Here is a 17821-nt window from a genome sequence, read left to right as displayed (position 1 = left end):
TCGCTACACTATGGGGTCTGAGAGTAACACAATTACAATACTCTGTATGTCCTCTATATACATTGTAGTATTGACAATAAAAGCTGACTTGACTGACTTGACTTGACTAAACAGTTGGAAAACTCCAGAAGTTGATAGCATGGGAAAATCTAAGCAAAGCCAAGATCTCAAAAAAAAAGTGGACCTCAATCAACCCAAAGGTAACAAAGGTAAAAAGAAACTGTACAAACAACTGTATGCAATAGTGGTGTGACAGACTGTAGTTGATCTGTTATCCTTATGTGATCGAAACCATGATACAATCCAAACCACGAGTTTTGTGATCTGTTGCACCCCTAGTATGCAAGTATAATAGTCTTGGGACCACACAGACACTGCATGGTTCAAGAAGGAGGCACCAATTAACTCCCAGGGCTGAACAAACTTTGGTCCAATAGGTTCAACTGAACCCCAAGACCACAGTTGCAGGCCTCAGGTTTCTATTTCCACCATTAAAAGGATAATACATTGCCAAGGTCTGAAAGGCTGTCACGCAAGATAGAAGACCTAAGTGCAAGACTGGTATAAAAAAAAAAATCCAGACTAAGGTTTGCAGGTGATCACCAGGACAAAGAGGATTTCAGAGGAGTGTTCTCTGGTCAGATGAACTATAAATTGAACTGTTTGGCCATAATAATCAGCAATGATTTTACTGATCTTATATTAGCTTTTAAATTTTAAATCTATTAATGTCATTTGTTGTTCATACGACCAAAAAGATGCTCTGAGCAAACTGACTATGTTCCTGCTAGATCACTCAGGTCACTGAATATTAATGTGCTAAAGGAATAGTAAACATTCAGTTACTGTGACCCCAATTTTACACTTGCCAGCAACTGAGACACTTAGCACATTTAAAAACTAGAAACACATCAGAGCTTATTTCAAGCTGTATTTTATTGTCTTATTTTTTGTTTAAATTTAATGTCTTTTATTGATCAGTTACTCATTCTTTCCTCTGTCTTCTAACCCGTGTGTTTTAGGTTCAGTCTTCAAACCTATGCATCACTTTTTAATGTACTTCAAAAAGATTTTTAAAAAGTGAAATGCATAAAATATTATTATTATTATTGTTGTTGTTGTTGTTGTTGTTGTTATTATTATTACTATTATTATTAGCAGCAACAGCATTACTAATACATGACTTTAGCACATAACAGCACAGACAGTCAGGAAATCCATGCTATTAGTGCTGGTTTAGCTGGTCACCCAGCAAGGTCATGCTGGTTGACCAGAATACCAGCATCCAAAACACAACATACGCTGGTTTTAGTGGTGATCAGCATATCAGCTTTCATTGCTACACTGTTTGTTTTGTTTTTTGTTACGGTGGTTTCATACTGGATTCTAAACTTCATTTATACATAATTTCACTAAGCAGATGAAAAAGGAGATATGCATATTAAGTTTTTTCAGCTTAATTAACGTGACAATGAAGGACTTGATAACCTCACCTCACAAAAGAACAAAAAGCAGACACGATAAGCTGACTTCACATGGGACAACGGGCTCGAAAGAAAAACAGCACTTTAAGCAACCACTAAAAACAACATTACTCACCACAGAAATTGAAAACCTGTCATGTAAATCCTTTAAAAATACCAGAATACGCTACGTTGACCAAAACACACACAGGCTCAGATGCTCCTCAAGACAAATCTAGACATAAAGCGCTTGAAATTCATACTTTGCATCGCACTTTTCAAAAAGGGGACCATCATTTCTCCAAAATTACTCAGTAAACAGGTGAACGGGTATAAAACATCTCCCCACCTTCAGCGGATCAGCTCTGATTCTGTTCCTGCAGCAGCGCTGCACGAACGCGGATCTTCTACTCCTCCACTTCAGTGGAGCTGGAGAACCACGGCGATGTTATCAGCGCCACCACCTGGACGGCAGACTCATTTTTTAAACCCACCCGTATTCAGATAAACCCCGCCCCCTGGTTGCTGTGATTGGAGTGTTGTTCATGTGAGCAGCCTGCTGATTGGCCAGTTGAAAACTCGTTCACTTTACCATAGCAACCACAGAACGCGGCGGATCATCCGCAGCTTCGGAGGATTCACAGCGGTCAAAAACAAAAGCACGTAATTTTTTACTCTTAAATCAAAAACTTTATATGTTTATATATTTTTATCACTACATTACAGAACTACGATCAGATCGTTTTATCGCTAATGTCTTCTGAATTCTCTTCCTCGACTCTGACTGTCACTGTCCAATAAGCGGACCGCTCGTGAGAGTACTAGCCAATCATAGCGCAGGAGACGCGCAGAGCAACGCTCGCAGGATCAGCAGAATCTCAAGAAAACTGGCACTTTCCGTGATTTGAGTTCATTTTATGCCTTGAAGCTCTTTAAAAATGTACGTTTTTTCTTTAGTGTTAATCAAACCATTAATCAAAGTCAGTGCTTAACCTTCGGGAAACGTTATTTTTCCACCCCATGCTGTCAAATCAGAGACTATATAAGCTGTTTTCATAATAAAGGAGTGAAAACCAGGGTTGAAGCGAGTATCAGGGGTGAAGACAGAGATCAACTCCATTTAGTTGATATTAGTGCAGTTGTTTTATATTGAAATCTTACTTAATTTCATTTTCATTTAAAAAAAATGAAGGTTAAGGTTGTGAATTTAGCCTAAAATAAGCAGCATGAGTGGTTAGCTTGACAGGTTGCCCATGTTGCATGGTAACTAATAAGCACATAGTTTAAATGCGTTTAAAAATATAAATATATATCATTTTTCTCCATTTTTGGTAATAGGGTTGAATGGTTGATTTGGTGCAGCCAAATCAGTTTTTTGTGTGTAAATTGAGAAAACAGAAAGAGAGTACTGACCTGTCTGATGGTCATTCTGCACAAAAAAACAAGATGATAAATATATGTTTATATCATAATAAATGCAATGTTCCATATTTTATGACTGTGAACAGTTTTTTTTTTAAAGGGCTGCACAAAAATGTGTAAAATTACTTTTTTGTTAAATTAATTAACTGAGAACAATGATTTTTTAATTACATTGCTTGGATATTAACCATCTAACATTCACATATTTAGTGAGTATGTATTTATGTATTATGTATTTTATTTATTATGTATTATGGTGAATGTGGAAGATTTTAATGAATGTATTTCATAGAAAAGTTCAATGTCAATGAAAGGGGATGCCCAAAATTACCAACATCTTTGGAGGCCCCCACAAACCACAATTACACTAACTAACTAGCTGACTGACTAACTAAAACAAAGTAAAACCTGAAAATGACAATATGTTAATATATAAATATACATGATATAGCATTTATAATATATAATTATATATAATATATAATACTGTATAAAAGCTGTAAGATGCACAAATTTTCTGTCTAAATCACTTTATCAGTAATACAATTATCTCTATATAACACCCAATTACATGTAATATTCATGTGGCTCAGCAATAGCTATATCTATAATATCATAGTTTATTAAACTGTACTAAGTCAAACATTGTTTACTAATGCATGTATTTACACTGACAAAAATGATTACATAAGACAAATTAAGGTAAACAAGAAACTATAAGGCAACTTTTTGGTAATATCTGCCCACGGAAATATTGAATTAATTTTCAGTTAATTTAATCCTTAGCTTTCTGATTTAGCTCCAAAGTAATCTTAGCCCTTCTGGTAATTTTAGACATGAAATAATGGCATCATAGTTAGGAGGGCTTTTGTGCATCACATTTAGAATCACATGCATAAATACTCTTTAAAAATGTATAATTTGTCTTACCTTTTTGTAAATTTATTCATCAATAATTTGAAAACACACAAATATATACTTGCTGTTTTATTCTGCATTACAAGTACTTTGGGCATTTTTTGTGCTCCTAAAGTGATAGATAAGACAGTATAATTAGCATTTAACTATACATTCTTGTTTTAAATAAACAAAAATATTGCAACATTTCTGCCTCAAGACTGGTTGACATTTTTTCTAGAAAGCATTCTGGATATTTATTTTATTAGAACTTAATTCTTCATGTTTTATAGCAAAAGTGTCTAATCTTGATCCTGGCTACATATATATATATATATATATATATATATATATATATATATATATATATGTATTGCATGTGTGGCCTTGATAAGACCTACATTCCCAGCCTGAATAATGGTCCCAGTTCGGCTCTGAACTCAAGCATTATGAGTATTTGTCACCGTTTGAATTGAAGCCACATTCAAAGCAGTCATATGGCTTTCTCTTATTCAACACAGTGTTCAACTTTGGACTCATTCTGGGTAAGACCAAAGTTTGTTCACTCACCGGCCATCTGCAACATCGCCAGGCAGTTAAGCCACTTTTCCACTGCGTGGTACCAGCTCAACTCCGGCTTGTCCACTAGGCAAATCTAGTACATGGTACACAGGACTAATTTTGCTACCGCCTCTGTTGAGGTTCCAAATAAGCTAAGCCGATACCAAAAGGTGACGAAAAAATGCTACCTGATACTACTGATTGGTTGGAGAGAATTGCTAAACACATATGCTAACGTTACTTAGTAAGTTATCGTAGCCTCTTGTGTCACCTTTGAGCAACCAAAATTGTCTTCTTGTCTGAACTCTGATGCAGTATTTTCCAAACTCTCCTTTTCTTCAGCTGTCAGTTCTCTTGCTGATTTCAGTCTCCTCTGAACAAAACTTGTCTCCTTCACGTCACGGCAGTTTTATCTGGTGCCGCTATGACAAGCAGCTACATTGAGAGGGTACTTTATCTGCAGTGGAAAACAAAGTAGCTGGTACCAAAATTGAGTTGAGTTGAGCCAAGTCGAGCTGTACCATGCAGTGGGAAAGCAACTTTACTTCCAGTCATACAAGACCAGACTCCTCTCTGTTTGAATGAGAGACCAACACACTTGAAACTGAAGGTCAAACAACCGTTTCAAAAACATATTTGAAATCACTGGTAAAATCCTACACCTGTAGCAGTTTTGTAGTGTTTGGCTTATTAACACACGGCAAACATGATTGTTTGGATCATTCGGAACTCTTTTCCACTCGCAGTGTACCCAGCAAACTAGCTGGCTCTTTTTATTGAAGGCCTGGACTTCCTCTGTAAACAGGCACCATGCTGATTGTTACAAGTTTGGCCATCATATTTTAACCAATGATCAGTCTCTTCATTTAAGATGTCTCTTGTAATACATTCAACTGATAGCTAGCAATCCAGACCAGTAGAAAACATATTGGAACTGCACATGGAGTTCAAACCAACTATCACTCTGAATAGTTTTGCAAGTTGCACAGCTGGCAACTGTGTGTCACTGGTAACAGGTTAACACAGAGCTTAATAAATGCTTATTTTCCTACAGCAACTCCTAAATGTAATAAAAATATTGGTTATCTGAATGGCTTTTCTGTTTCAAACATGCATCTTTTCTATATTTTGAATATTATCAAACTTTTGTTGCAGCCCTAGTGAACACAGTGGTGTCGCTGGAGATGACTCTGCTGATTGAAACTCTTCCCACACTCTGAGCAGTAATACGGTTTCTCTCCTGTGTGAATGCGCTGGTGCTGCTGGAGATGACTCTGATTAGTAAATCTCTTCCCACAGTCTGAACAGTGATATGGCTTCTCTCCTGTGTGAATGCGCTGATGTTGCTGAAGAGTGCTCTGTCGATTAAAACTCTTTCCACAGTATGAGCAGTGATATGGCCTCTCTCCCGTGTGAATGCGCTGGTGCTGTAGGAGAACACTATGCCGATTAAAACTCTTCCCGCAGTTTGAGCAGTGATACGGCTTCTCTCCTGTGTGAATGCGCTGATGTCGTTGGAGAGTATTCTGGTGATTGAAACTGTTCCCACACTCCGAAACAGTGAAACGGCTTCTCTCCAGTGTGAATGCGCTGGTGTCTTTTGAGATGACTCTGCTGAGTAAAACTCTTTCCACAGTCTGAACAATAATACGGCTTCTCTCCAGTGTGAATGCGATGGTGTCGCTGGAGAGTACCCTGTTGAGTAAAACACTTCCCACATTCCGAGCAGAGGTAAGTTCCTTCCTTGCCTGTATTTGTCGGCGCTCCTTTGTGCACTGACAGGGGACGTTTGTTGAGCGCTTGTTCTGGACACCATGTTCTCGTATTTAATCTCTCTTGATTTCAGCAGTCTGGCTTGCTCTTCTTGCCAGCATCTTCTGATATGTGGACTCTAGGAACAAAAAGACAAAGGCTAAAATATTCAAAACTTCAAGCAACTGCTAATAGATGTGTTTCCTGTTTACAAACATTACTGGGTGCACACACAGCCAAGGGGCAGAACTGCTTTAGTAACTTAGCTGTCAAAAGATTGTAACGTTAGTCAACTGTTGTAATCGATGTACATTTCACGTTGTTTGTACATTTTAGTTGACTTAATAATAAAATGCCATGTTAGTGTTGAATATGTTTGTTTGTCCTTCATTTGCAACACAGTAAAACATTAGCTAAAGATAGTTGACTATCAGTATCGGCTATCAGTATCAGGTCTCTGTGACCGCCCTGCTAATTTTGCTATTCACTAAATGTTTAGCTAATAGGAGCTATCCAAATGACAAGAACATTCATAGCTCACTGACATGTCCTATGAATTTCACCCAGTTTACCTGGTTTTGTTGTTTGTGCGTACACATCCTCAGATACATATAATTATGTACTTTGTGGTCATGTGCAAGAGATAAAGTTTTGCTGCACAACAACTCCTAGTCATTGTTGCATTCTGCCATGATGACTGATCTTTCTGTTGCTTTCTGCCCCGTAGCTGTGCGCCCATCTCTGTGATGACATAGAAACTTATCTATAAATATCAAAAAGTGTAACTAGGACAGCTGCAGTCATGATTTTCACTTTGCTCAGTAAAGGCCAAACGATTAGTCCAACAGCAGCAATAGATGGTAAACCATGTTAACTCTTACTGCTTCAAAGTCCTGGTACATTCTTACAAAATGGTTCTTCAAGGGTTCTTTAGTAAGGAAAATGGTTTTATATACCACCAAAAAGGATTCTTTTATGGTAACTAAGTCAAGCTTGTAACAATAGAAGAACCCACTTTGGTGCTATATAGAACCCTTTTCAAAAAGGTTCTACATAGAACCATCTACAACACATTCTCCATCAATCTAAAGAATGCTTTCATGATGCAAAGAACCCTTTAATCATGCAAAGGGTTCTTTGCGTGTTCATGGTTCTATATAGAACCCTTTAAGATCCATCTTTTTTAAGAGTGTAGGTTTGCTAAACGGATGCTGTGGTATTTCAGCTGATTGCTTCAATGTTGCTAGTCGGTTATTAGGTGGTTGCTAGGTCATTGCTAGGTGGCTGTTATTGAATTTTATGTAGTCACTAGGTTGTTGATAAGTGGCTGCTATGGTATTGCAGGTGGTTCTTTGTTGGTTGATATATTCTAGGTAGTTGCTATAGTGTTGTTGCATGGTAGCTACAGTATTTCAGCTGGTTGCTAGGATGTGACCAGTTAGTTATTAGGTGGTTGTGAGGTTATTGCTAGATGGTTGCTGTAGTATTTTATGTGGTTAGTAGGGTGTTGCTAAGTGCTTGCTCAGGTACCTAAGGTTGGTAGTATGTTTCTAGGTCAGGGGTGTCCAATCTTATCTGCGAAGGGCCGGTGTGGCTGCAGGTTTTCATCGCAACAAAGCAGGAGCTCTATTTTTTTGGGATGAAAACCTGCACCCACACTGTTCCTTTTGCGGCTATGATTGGACACCCCTGTGCTAGGTGATTCCTGTAGTGCTTCAAGTGGTTGCTAGGGTGTTGCTGGTTGCATTCCTAGGTGAGTGCTGTATTTTACTACTGTATTCTTTCAAAAGCATATGGGGGAAAATTATTGGCACTCCTAAAGCATGTTTTAGATAAAACCAAATACATTTTCAATCTCAGGAGAAAAAATATTTCTTTCTATTGCTCATAGTCTTCAGGAAGTGCACTGTTGTCTATAATCATTTCCTGTTTTCCTGGAGTACAAATATGAGTACATGACAAAAATCCAACAACATGGATAAAACCAAAGAGCCGTCCACTCAAATGAAATAGAAGTCTGTGGACCTGCATATATTAGGAAAATGGTTAAAAAATAGTGTCCTAATCCTGTAGATCTACCTTTCTGCAGGTTTCACCTCCAACCCAAACCTGAAACATTTCATTCAGCTAATCAAGGACCACTAAAGGCAATAAGTAGATGGATAGGTGGGGTCGATTAGAGTTGGAGTTGCTGTAGTCTGCAGGAGGGTAGTTCTCCAGGAGCAGGGTTGGTGACCACTGGTTTAACAGATGTTCTAGAACTGATTCCAGATGCATTTGTTGGTTTCCTAATGGGATCTGGAGGTGTCCTACAGGAAACCAGTGATCTCCAATGGTAACCATTAAGCCAATTCACATTAGAAAAACAACACCACCAGATTTGAATCCTAATGGTTCTAAAGGTCTATGTATGGATGCTAAACACATTAACAGAATGATGTACGCCTAATGCTAGCAATCAAAAAGCAAACAGAGGCACAAAGCTAACATTACTCAAACAAAAGCAGCTTTGCATCTTTTTTGCATCTCTTCAGCCATTTCTCTGCGGGCTAATGATGAAACATAGTGTAATACAGATCCAGGCTGAAATATGACACGTGTTAAACAGCTCATACCTTCAGCAGTTCGGCTCCTGTTTATGTTCCTCCTGCCTGTCTGTGTGTGGAGGCGTGGACTCCTGAGCAAAGAGTCTTCTCCACATTTTTCTGGAGTTATGGGAATTGGCGCCACCGCCTGGCCTGCAGGGGGCTTCACACCCGAGTAGGCCAAAATTGGAGCGTCATTTTTAATCCCACCTGTTTTCCGACGAACGCCTTACAAACATTTCTGAAATAAATACGTACTTTGGTCTTGGAGGCAGTGAATGAATCTGCCATGTTTGATTTTGTTTATGACAAGATAATGAAAACAATAAAGAAAGATAAAAGATAAAGAAAACATTCGACCAAATGATCAAACCAATACAAAGACCAATAAAAGTGATCTGTGGTCAGACATCACTGGTTCTGTAGGGCCTTTGGGTATTTAAGGTTGTCAGAAAAGATAACAAATAAATTCAAGATAAAAAAAATATTTAATTTAGATACAAATGCATGTTGTTTCTGTTATAAGAATTGTGGAACATGTTTTCTTTTAGTGTGAAAAGGTACAAACATTCTAGACATCCTTCCAGACCTGGCTCAGCTCTAAAGATACTGAGATACATCCGGTTAGTGAAATGTCCGTGAAGGTCAGTCTATTCTTGGAAGAGAAAAAGGTTGAATGTCTAACTTGTGAAAAATAATGCTGTTTTTAAATCTAAAAAAGTAAATAAGCGGCCTAATTTTAAATGTTGAGTTCATTGAACTTCAAATAGTAAGTCGTATAACAAGAATGTAAAACATAAATTATTCTTCTGTTAACTTAAAATTAGTTAAATGAACTAATTTTTTACAGTGTTAGTAAAAAATTGTGTTGTGAAAATATTTATAGATAAGTGTAGATGTTCCTCAGGTGATTACCCTACTAAATATATAGATGAGGGATCTGCATCTGATGTTTGAGTCTCTGTGTGAAAAACCATAAACTGTTAAATTTAATTGACCAATCTGTGTTGACTGATTAAGACCCTCAATAAGCTGCATTTTTATTTTCATTATCTATTTATTTATTTATTTTTGTATTTTTCTTACCTCTTCTCCAGCTAGAAAATGGCCATTATAAATCATTAGGATTAAAGCCTGATGGTTTTGTATTCTAATGGGAATTGGTTTAATGGTTACCATTAGAGACCACAATTTTTCCTATCCTAGGAAATTAGGAAACCATCAAATGCATCTGGAATCAGAACACCTGTTAAATCATTAGAGTCCTTTTCATTAGAAAAGTCTATATTTTCATTTGATGTGGAGACAATTCAACTTTGACTATGGTACAGTTCTCAGCAATTACGTGATGTATGTTTACTGCATTTCACATTGAGTTTAGATTTTTTTTTCTTTTTCTTTTCCAGAAATAAATGAAGTCTTGTTGCAAGTCTTTTTTTGGTGCACACTTCACAGCTCAAATTTACCTCCACAAACTCATCAGGACATTTCACCAAGAGGAATGTTAAGCTACTGAAAGAGGTTAAATATTGCAATATGGCATCTAGAAGAAGAAGTACTCAGCAAAGGCCCTCTGATACTCTTCACACTGACACATCTCTCAGACAAACTCAGAAAACCCATCACTCTTCAGAGTGCAAGATGAGTTTTACTCGACAGTCTCCTCAAAACACACCAATACATCCATATAGCAGAGAAGCCATATCACTGTTCAGAGTGTGGAAAGAGTTTCAGGCATTTGACCACTTTGAAAACACATAAGTATAAATGAGCAGTGGTGGAAAAGGGCAGTAACAGGCTGTAACACTACTCCAGGGCCCAGTTGCACAAAACAACTTAGTGTTTTTTCTCCTGCCAAGATGGAAAAGTTACTGTCAATGATGAGCATCTTCCTCCAGGTGGACAGCTCAGCACAGCGAAGATGTGAATGTGGAAAACTCCCCCACGATAGACTGGAAACTCCACTGGAAACGTTTAAAGAACGTGGTTTTTGGAGAAGTGTATGTTTCAGATGGGTGTTCTCTTCAGACTTGTGCATACAATGTTGGGTTTACTTAATGCTACACTGCTCCATACAAGCTATTAAATTTCTTTTGACATGACGGCTGTCAATAAGGAAGTTGTTAGAGTTGTTTACTAAATCAAAAGTTAATCAATGATAAAATATGTAATGAAAATGCCAAGACTGGACAGGGACTTATTTTCAAAGTTAACAACTGTCCATAGAAAAACATAGATGTTTGTGGGTAAAATTGTTCTTCTAGCTTTAATGAAAAGAAAAAAGGACGAGAGGAAGGAGTCAAAGCCATCATTAATTCATGTAAAGTGATTTACCCACTAAGGCAGTAAAAAGACAACAATATGAATTAATAAAATGTAAATGTAAGTTTAATAGAAAAAGGCATTTTCAGAATTACATGAACACAAAAAAAATAGTACAATGTTTAGAAATGGGCAAAAAAATAATCTTGAGAGATAACATGTAAAGGCATAACTAAGGAAAAATATTTGAAAAAATTAAAAATCAGCAGGCGAACACACAAAAAAGCCAAATGAGAGAAAGAGATGAAGGAGGTGGGAAGTTGAGAAAACGCGTAGACTTACACAGAGCAAGTATACCTTCATGTTCATGATATGCAAATTAGACAAGCAATTGATTCAACATTATGCAGCAGAACTAATTAAATATCTGGACTGGATCATCAGCATAACTAAACAGTGTAATGGGTCAAGGTCAGCCAACAAAGACTATGTCCATATGTCTCTAAAAGGTTCCTAATGACATCTTCAGCACTCATTCTAAAGTCAGGCCGAGGGCTTCAAAGATGCCCGAATCTCCACGGTGTCACCTCTTAAAACAACTAAGTCAGTTCCAAAAGATTGGACAACTCAGTTCCACTACTACAGGCTTCACCACCATGCCCTGGTGGTGCAGCCTGTAGTAGTGGAACTGAGTTAGTTTACATACTCACACACACACATTTTCTAAGCCGCTTATTCCAGTGGTCATTAGGAGAAGGCAGGAAACACCTTGGACAGGTCACCAGTCCATCGCAGTGAGTCAGTTTTGAGATTGGCATAAGCAAATCAATAAAAAAACACAGATGTTAGCAGCAATCGCCTGAGAAACACAACATTAATTTCTAACAAATTTAATAGCTTATAGCAGCTGTAGCTATCAAAGCAGAAGAACAAATGTTTTGTGGGCCTCAGTAAAGCAGGATCTCACTGCAACTACTTCAGTTCACCTCAAGATATTGAATCAATGGCCATAAAGTGAGTAAGGGAAAAAAACAGACTGACACCGTTCAGGTACATTATTGATACCACAGAATGAAACAAACAGACTGGCTCATTTACATATTAAATTCCCTGAATAATCCTTAAATTCTTAATCCTTAACAGATTTTTAGAATGGTTCACATTATCAGAGTCTCACTCACTCAGGACACCATAATATCAACAGGTACAACACGTATGTTCTATGGTTAAATTGAATACCTATTAGTCAGCAAAACTGGACAACAAAACTGCTCATAGATGCTCGCTTCTAAATGTGTGCCCCTCTAACGGTTCTATTATAACTCAAATTGTTGTTCTGATGCTTCGAATGAGGGGTGCTTCACATCAGTGACCTCGTCAGTGTGTCCTTGTTTCCATAATGATGTAATGTGGCCACAGAAAGATGGATAGGCTGAGTAGAGTCCAATAATGTCTGGAGAGCCAGTAGGTGGGACATCTTATACACTCAGGTGCAGCAGAAACAGATCCAGTGTATCCAAGGATGAAGTGAGTAGAGATGGCTCAAGAGGGTCTGGAAATGAATAGAACAAGCATGTTTTAAGGATACAGGGACATAAAAAAGGAAAAACAATGAATAGATAAACAGCTAGAAATGTGGTATTTTCAGTCAGCTTATGTAGAGTACATTGCCTATAGAAGATATCCACCCCCTTGATTCTAGTATTCTAGTTCTATTCTAGTTCTATTATTCAATTGTTATTGTTCTATTATTATAAAACACTGACTCACAGTTGATTCGCTTTTTTACACTGATTAACAAAAACACTCTCTTTAATTATTTACAAATATAAATACAAAGTTGCATACATATTCACCCCTTTTAATATGACTCCTAAATCATCACTGGTGTACCCAATAGGTGGTAAAAGTCACATAACTAGACCTGTGCGGTCACCTGTGTGCAGTCAAGGTGTTCCAAGCGATGCAGTATAAACACACTCCAACTTCTGGTGAGTCAGTATCGTGGCATATCTTGCACCATGAAGAGAAAAGAACATTCCAAGCAACTCTGGGACAAGTTAGAACATTTCCAAGTTACTTAACATCCTTTGGAGTTCACTTAAGTCAATCAGTAAGAAATGGAGAGAGAAAAGCACAGAATCAAGAACAGGCCATCCACAAAAACTGAGAGACCGTGAAAGAAGGAGATGAGTGAGGAAGGTCCCCAAGAGACCTATGACAACTCTGGGAGTGTTACAACCCTCACTGGCTGATATTAGAGACACTAAGGCAAGATAATCCTTTATTAGTCCCACAACAGGGAAATTCACTGTGCATACAACAACTGTTGCCTGGTGCTTTACCATACAGTTTGCAATGACCTAAAGTCTATGGTCAAAGCTACCCTGCTGAAACAACCCACAGAAACCATTAAGTGTTTCTGTTGGTTGCTAATGGTTTTGTAATGTGTTTTGGCTTTTTTAATAGGTTGATATCACAATGTAAAGGATCCAACTGGTTTAACAGACGACCACTGGTTGATTCTAAATGCATCTGATGCTTTCCTAATGGGATCTAAAGATGTCCTACAGGAAACTAGGGGTCTCTATTGGAAACTATTAAGCCAATTCCTTTTAGAAGGCAAAACCATTAGGTCTTAATCCTCATGGTTTCTAATGGTCCTTTTTCAAATTAAATGACTCTGCAGATATGTTTTCATTTTTATATTAAAGAGTCTGTTTCCGTTAACCAGTATTATAAAAAAAAAATGACATTGAGACTCACCATACTCACTATCCACAAGTGGATTTTCAAGCTTACTTACCTGACTTTTTCAAGTTCACCTTCCACTTCTAGAATACAAATACTATTAATCAGCCAAACAATGTATTTAGGGACAAGTGCGTAACAATATAGGCATGCAGTTTGCATGATGTTAGCGTAGGAATTATCGGCTTATCGGCTACATTGCTCTAGTGCAAAACTTGAGTGGCCAACTTCAGATACTAAAAATGTCTTGGCTGATCTACTATGCCCTTTTAGAGTAAGGGGGAATATCTACACTAACCCAGAAAAGCACAGTTACATCATTCATGCTAGCCAACAGGTCCCCAATCCCAGTCCTGGCACCTCCATGCTTTCAGATTTTTGTGTTTTCGCTACTCCCACCTGACCCAGACCACAAGGAGCTTGTTAATTAGTTAATATGAGTTGATGAAGGTGTACTTGTTAATTAGTTAATGAGGGAAATGGGGTCACCATGACTGGGATAGTGAACCCTTGTGTTCATCTAAAAAGTGGTAATGAAAATCTTTCCACCAACTCACGTCATATGAGTTTTCATCTCCGTCTTAGTGCATTTGCGTGTCTTAAAAATACTTATATGGCTGAAGCTCTGCCCACATTCAGAGCAGGAACACAGCTTCTCAATCTGATGGAAATGTCAGTTAAAACTCTTCCCAAATTCTGAGCAGTCATACAGCTTCTCTCCTATGTGACTGTGCTGGTGTCGTTGGAGATGACTCTTATTAGTAAAAGTCTTCCCACACTTGGGGCAGTGATACGGTTTCTCTCCCGTGTGAATGCGCTGGTGTTGCTGGAAATTACTCTGCTGAGTAAAACTCTTTCCACACTCCGAGCAGTAATAAGGCCTCTCTCCTGTGTGGATGCGCTGGTGTTGCTGGAGATGACCCTGGTTAGTAAAATTCTTCCCACACTCTGAGCAGTGGTACGGCTTCTCTCCTGTGTGAGTGCGGCGGTGCTGTTGAAGAGTACTCTGGTGATTAAAACTCTTCCCACAGTCTGAACAGTGAAAAGGCTTCTCTCCCGTGTGAATGCGCTGGTGTTGCTGGAGAGTGCTCTGTCGATTAAAAGTCCTCCCACAGTCTGAGCATTGATATGGCTTCTCTCCAGTGTGAATGCGCTGGTGGCGCTGGAGAGTACTCTGGTGGTTAAAACGTTTTCCACACTCTGAGCAGCAATATGGCTTCTCTCCTGTGTGAATGCGCTGGTGTGTTTTGAGATGGCTCTGTTGAGTAAAACTCTTCCCACACTCTGAGCAGTGGTGAGGTCTCTGCTTGCCCGTATCTCTCTGCATTTGTTCGTGAGATGTACCAGAGAACGTCTGTTGAGTAGCAGAGTTTGTTCTGGATGCCATAATCTTTTATTTAATCTCTCTTTATTTCAGCAGTCTGATAGGCTTCACTTGGCAGCATCTTCTAATGTGCTTCTAATGAGATGTGTAGGAAGGTGGACACTACAAAGAAAAAAAGATACAAACATTTTTAAAAATGGAAGCGAAATGCAACAAAGTTACTCTTAGTTCTTAGTTTTATAGTGGTGCCTAGGAAGAAGCATTTTTCTGTTGTTAGAGTGTGAAAACCTGTTTTAAAAGAGTATATTAACGGTAAAAAAGGAAAGCATTCAACAGGCTCATGAACCAATGGTTATCCTTATAGTTACAGTTTGGGTTTGAGCAGGGAGTGCACTGATCCCCAGTACTAGTAAGAGCTTATATGGCTTCATAATGTTAAGATTACAACAATGAAAAAATACAATGGGAAATGAACATGTCTTAATATGATAAAATGATGTGACTGTGTAGTGTGAATACTTTACTAAAATACTGGCTGCTTGAGCTACACTGATCAACCATAACATTTAAAGGAACTGAGGAACTGTCCTAAAATGGTTCGGTTCATACTTGCAAGAACTACTTTGTGGAAATTGAAAATAATATTTCTGAGGGAGTGCCAGTGGCCCTGTGGCGTCCCCCAGGGTTCAATTCTTGGGCCACTCTTATTCATTTTTTTAGTCATGCAGCCTGTTGGCCAGATACCACAAGACCATAGGATATCTTACCACAGCTATGCAGATGATATTCAGATCTACTCGGCTGTCTCCCCAAACAACTATGGTCCTCTTGACTCACTCTGTAAGTGCCTTGAGCTCACCACTAACTGGATGGAACAAAACTTTCTTTCAGTTGAATCAGGATAAAACAGAGATGATTTGATTTGGGAATAAGTATTGATTATAATGTATTGTACAGCACTTATGTATTTTATTGTATTGCACTGTTCTGTGTTTAACTCTGTCCCTTTTTCACTAGGTGTCAATGACCTTCTGATTCTACCAGTATCTGAGCTTAGGACTGACTTTCTCTCTAACCTATTGGTAGCTAGCGAAGATTCTTTCTCTGGATAGACAAAGCACTTTTTGTAAGTCGCTCTGGATAAGAGCGTCTGCTAAATGATGTAAATGTAAATGTAAATGTAAATGGAATAGCAATGAGAGGCACAGACTAGCTGCCCATCTGGATTCAAGAGCCGTAAAATCTAAAGAAATAGTATGTAACCTTGGTGCACTAATGGATTCTGATCTTAGTTTTAGCAGTAGTGTCAAAGCAGTTACTATTAGCTTTTATCACATTAAAAATATCAACAAGATCAAAGATGTTCTCACTAAAGAAGACCTGGAGAAACTTATCCACGCCCTTATTTCTATCACGATTGATTACTGCAATGGCCTCCAAACTGGACTCCCAAAAACGACAATCAAACAGGTTCAGATGATTCAGAATGCAGCTGCCAGAGTCTCACTTGGAGAAGGGAACACATCACATGTTTTCTGTTTGTGTTTACTTTACTTTCTTTAAACAACTCTGACTCTGAATTGTCTTATTTGTGAAGCACTTTGAAGTGTTTGAAAGGTGCTATATAAATAAACTTGCCTTGCCTAAAAACACCTCCTTGTTACTGCACTCGTTGTCCATTTTATCAGCATCTCTGACCATGTAGGAGCACTTTGTAGTTCTATAGTTACAGGCTGTAGTCCATCTGTTTATCGGCATACTTTGTTACCCTGTTCTTCAATGGTCAGAACCCCCACAGGACCCTCATAGAGCAGGTACTATTTGGGTGGTGGATCATTCTCAGCACTGACGTGATGGCGGTGTGTTAGTGTCATTTCTGACTTCACATCTACAAGGTAGACCAACAAGGTAGGAGCGTCTAATAGAGTGGACAGTGAGTAGTGAGTGGACACAGTGTTTAAAAACTCTAACAGCACTGCTGTGTCTGATCCACTCGCACCAGCGCAACACACACTCGCACACCACCACCACATCAGTGTTACTGCAGTGTTGAGAATGATCCACCACCCAAATAGTACATGCTCTGTGGGGGTCAAAGTATGCAGAGAAACAAATGGACTACAGTCTAGAATTGTAGAACTGTGTGCTAACTGCTCCTATATGGTCAGTGGAGCTGATAAAATGGACAATACAAAGAGGTGGTTTTCCTGTTATAGCTGATCATTGTATATATTTGCAGTGTAGCTTCTATTGTACTAGGCAAAGTATGTTATTTCCTGTATATCAGCAGTATGAAGGAAAGCACAGTGCAAAATGTCTTTAAACGTTAATGTTAAGAGTCGCAATGTTTCTTTATATCAGTGTGTATTATTTTATTGCAATTATTAGCACAATACTTTACTACAAGGATTGCCATGAGCACAATAAGTATTATAATTTTTTCTACTTGTTTTGCTATTACTGATATTACTAATTATATTATTTTAATCATTTGACCACAGCTATATCTGTACCTATCACATTCAAATATTTTCAAATCCATTAGAATACACCTAGAGTTAGTTCTGTATTTTGTAAGGAGTACAATATTTTACTGAATTGTTAAATGTGAGATATGTACAAAAAGTATTGTTTGTCTGATAATCATCATCATTACTATTGTTATAATTCTATGTTAACACATTAACACATGTAATAACATATTTGTATGCACATTGGTGCAGTACGTAATATGTTCTGTCTTTGCACTGTTTGCACTTCTGCTCATGCAGTTTCATACTGGATTATGTGACTTAACTTGATAC

At 38.1% G+C, this 17821-nt stretch overlaps 1 protein-coding gene and 1 pseudogene across 1 annotated transcript in view; one reads left to right on the top strand and one right to left on the bottom strand.

Annotated features, from left to right (window-relative positions):
* LOC118803526 overlaps positions 1-404 on the top strand; it is a 28758-nt pseudogene extending 28354 nt beyond the window's left edge.
* The window catches only part of LOC118803532 (zinc finger protein 850-like), a 34621-nt gene that overhangs the window by 2601 nt on the left and 14199 nt on the right, over positions 1-17821 (bottom strand). The window contains 3 exon segments of the mRNA XM_036564022.1: positions 5510-5899; positions 5901-6079; positions 14405-14999. Coding sequence (XP_036419915.1) covers positions 5510-5899; positions 5901-6079; positions 14405-14999 — 1164 coding nt within the window.

The sequence above is a fragment of the Colossoma macropomum genome, unplaced genomic scaffold (assembly GCF_904425465.1).
Source record: "Colossoma macropomum unplaced genomic scaffold, Colossoma_macropomum, whole genome shotgun sequence".
NCBI lineage: Eukaryota > Metazoa > Chordata > Actinopteri > Characiformes > Serrasalmidae > Colossoma > Colossoma macropomum.
The sequence above is the reverse complement of the archived record's forward strand: the minus strand, read 5'-3'. Positions and strand labels throughout refer to the sequence as shown.